The following is a 2,154-nucleotide window of genomic DNA, read 5'->3' on the forward strand; positions in this document are numbered from 1 at the left end:
CACCCCCCACAACTGTCCCCAGTGTGTGATGCTCCTCTTCCTGAGTCCACGTGTTCTCATTTGACCCAACCTTTATAGTTTTAGTAGAGACAGGGTTTTGCCATGTTGCCCAGGCTGGTCTTGAACTCCTGGCCTCAGGTGATCCACCTGCCTTGGCCTCACAAAGTGCAGGGATTATAGGTATGAGCCACCACACCCAGCCACCTTTTTAAAAAATTTTCTTCTTTGTAGATAGGGTCTTGCTCTGTCACCCAGACTGGAGTGCAATGGTGTAATCACAACTCACTGCAGCCTCAACCTCCTAGACTCAAGTGATTCTCCCACCTCAGCCTCCAGAGTAGGTGGGACCACAGGAATGCGCCATCATGCCTGGCTAATTTTTGTAATTTTTTTTGTAGAGATGGGGTCTCTTTGTTGCCCAGGCTAATCTTGAACTCCCAGGCTCAAGCAATCCTCCTGCCTCAACCTCCCAAAGCGCTGGGATTACAGGCATGAGCCACCACACCCAGCCATCTGGGGAGCTTATCAGTAACCCTCTTAGAAAAAGAGAAGGATTACCTCAATGGTCTTACCTGAACAACATCAATGCAGGCATCCAAGTAGATGCAACCTTTCGATTCTTTTGAATTTTTCTCATCTTTATAGGAATTGAGAATATATGAACCATCAGGAAGTTGGGTCAAGTAAAAATATCGTCTCTTGAATACCTACATGGGAAAACCCGCAATGATTCATTTGTTACATACATATTGCATTTGAACAGTTTCTCCGAACTAAAAACCTCAAAGTCTTGCCAGGCATTGTACCTGGACAATCTTCAGACAACCCTGACAAAATGTTAGGAATTATCATTATAATTTTTTTTTTCGGATAATAATTAATATTTTTTCAGATAGAGAATGAAAGTCACATGGTTTACCCTCAGTTAATCAAATATCAGAGCAATAATTAAGATTTAACACTTTGAAATGTATAAAGCATTTGGATATCTGAATCTCCTGACCCTTTCACTATAGCATTATTTTCCCATTTAAGTACAAATGATTAGATCCTTTTAATCTGGTTTCTACTACCATGAATCCAAGTATAAATATAAAAATCATATATATGCCACATTATATATTTCCATCTCACCTGCACATCCTACAACACTCATCTACACTGTCTTTGCTTCTGAAAGTCCAGTTTACAGTGCACTCACAGGGAAGCACAGAGTCATTAGCTGCCTACCAGGTGTTGTTGAGTGCCCCAAGTGCTGGGCTTTAAATCAACAGGCTTAATGGAACCATGCCATTTGTTTGGAGTTAGGGATTCACAATAGTTAAGGAGTAGCCAGTTGCTACAACTCACAGCAAAGCCCACAGGAACGAGAAAAGGTGGAGGATTGCCTGAGGAGTTCATGCTGTCCTTCTATGCTCCCCTAAAAACAGACTTTGAGAGCCTGATAAAAGAGGCGAGAAAAGGTATTAGGAGCTCTCTGATGAATTGATGCTTTTTTCAATAAGTCACAAACTGCAGGCTATGTCAAGCAATTGTCATAGTGAAAGGCAGAGCTTATTCAAGTTGCAATTTCCCAGGATGATAGATCTGAAATTACTTCAGGGTGGGATGGGAAGAGCAGCTAGGAAATAGACTCCTGATGATTACTGAGGAAATGTATTCCTATGCATCTTGTCTTATTCAAAGAATCTGGCTTTAAAATTTAAGCTTGTCATTTTTAATTGCCCATCTGATTACCCAATGTGATCCCTGATCATTGTGAGAACTTTAATCATGGAAAGAGTATTATTTGGCAAGATCATTCTTGCCAACGACTTAACATCTGGCAAAGTACCTGAAACATCAATTTATTTCTCCATAGCATGACCAAGCAAAATATATAAAAGCCTTGGCTGGGCACAGTGGCTCACTCCTGTAATCCCAGCACTTTGGGAGGCCAAGGCAGACGGATCACCTGAGGTCAGGAGTTCAAGACCAGCCTGACCAACATGGAGAAACCCTGTCTCTATTAAAAATACAAAATTAGCCAGGCATGGTGGCATATGCCTGTAATCCCAGCTACTCAGGAGGCTGAGGCAGAAGAATCACTTGAACCCGGGAGGTGGAGGTTGCATTGAGCCGAGATTGCACCACTGCACTCCAGCCTGGGTGACA

At 42.3% G+C, this 2,154-nt stretch overlaps 1 protein-coding gene across 1 annotated transcript in view; it reads right to left on the reverse strand.

Moving 5' to 3' along the window:
* DOCK11 (dedicator of cytokinesis 11) overlaps window positions 1–2,154 on the reverse strand; it is a 191,091-nt gene that overhangs the window by 123,466 nt on the left and 65,471 nt on the right. The window contains 1 exon segment of the mRNA XM_017511236.2: window positions 573–707. Within this exon segment, the coding sequence (XP_017366725.1) occupies window positions 573–707 (135 nt within the window).

The sequence above is a fragment of the Cebus imitator genome, unplaced genomic scaffold (assembly GCF_001604975.1).
Source record: "Cebus imitator isolate Cc_AM_T3 unplaced genomic scaffold, Cebus_imitator-1.0 Scaffold445, whole genome shotgun sequence".
Lineage (NCBI taxonomy): Eukaryota > Metazoa > Chordata > Mammalia > Primates > Cebidae > Cebus > Cebus imitator.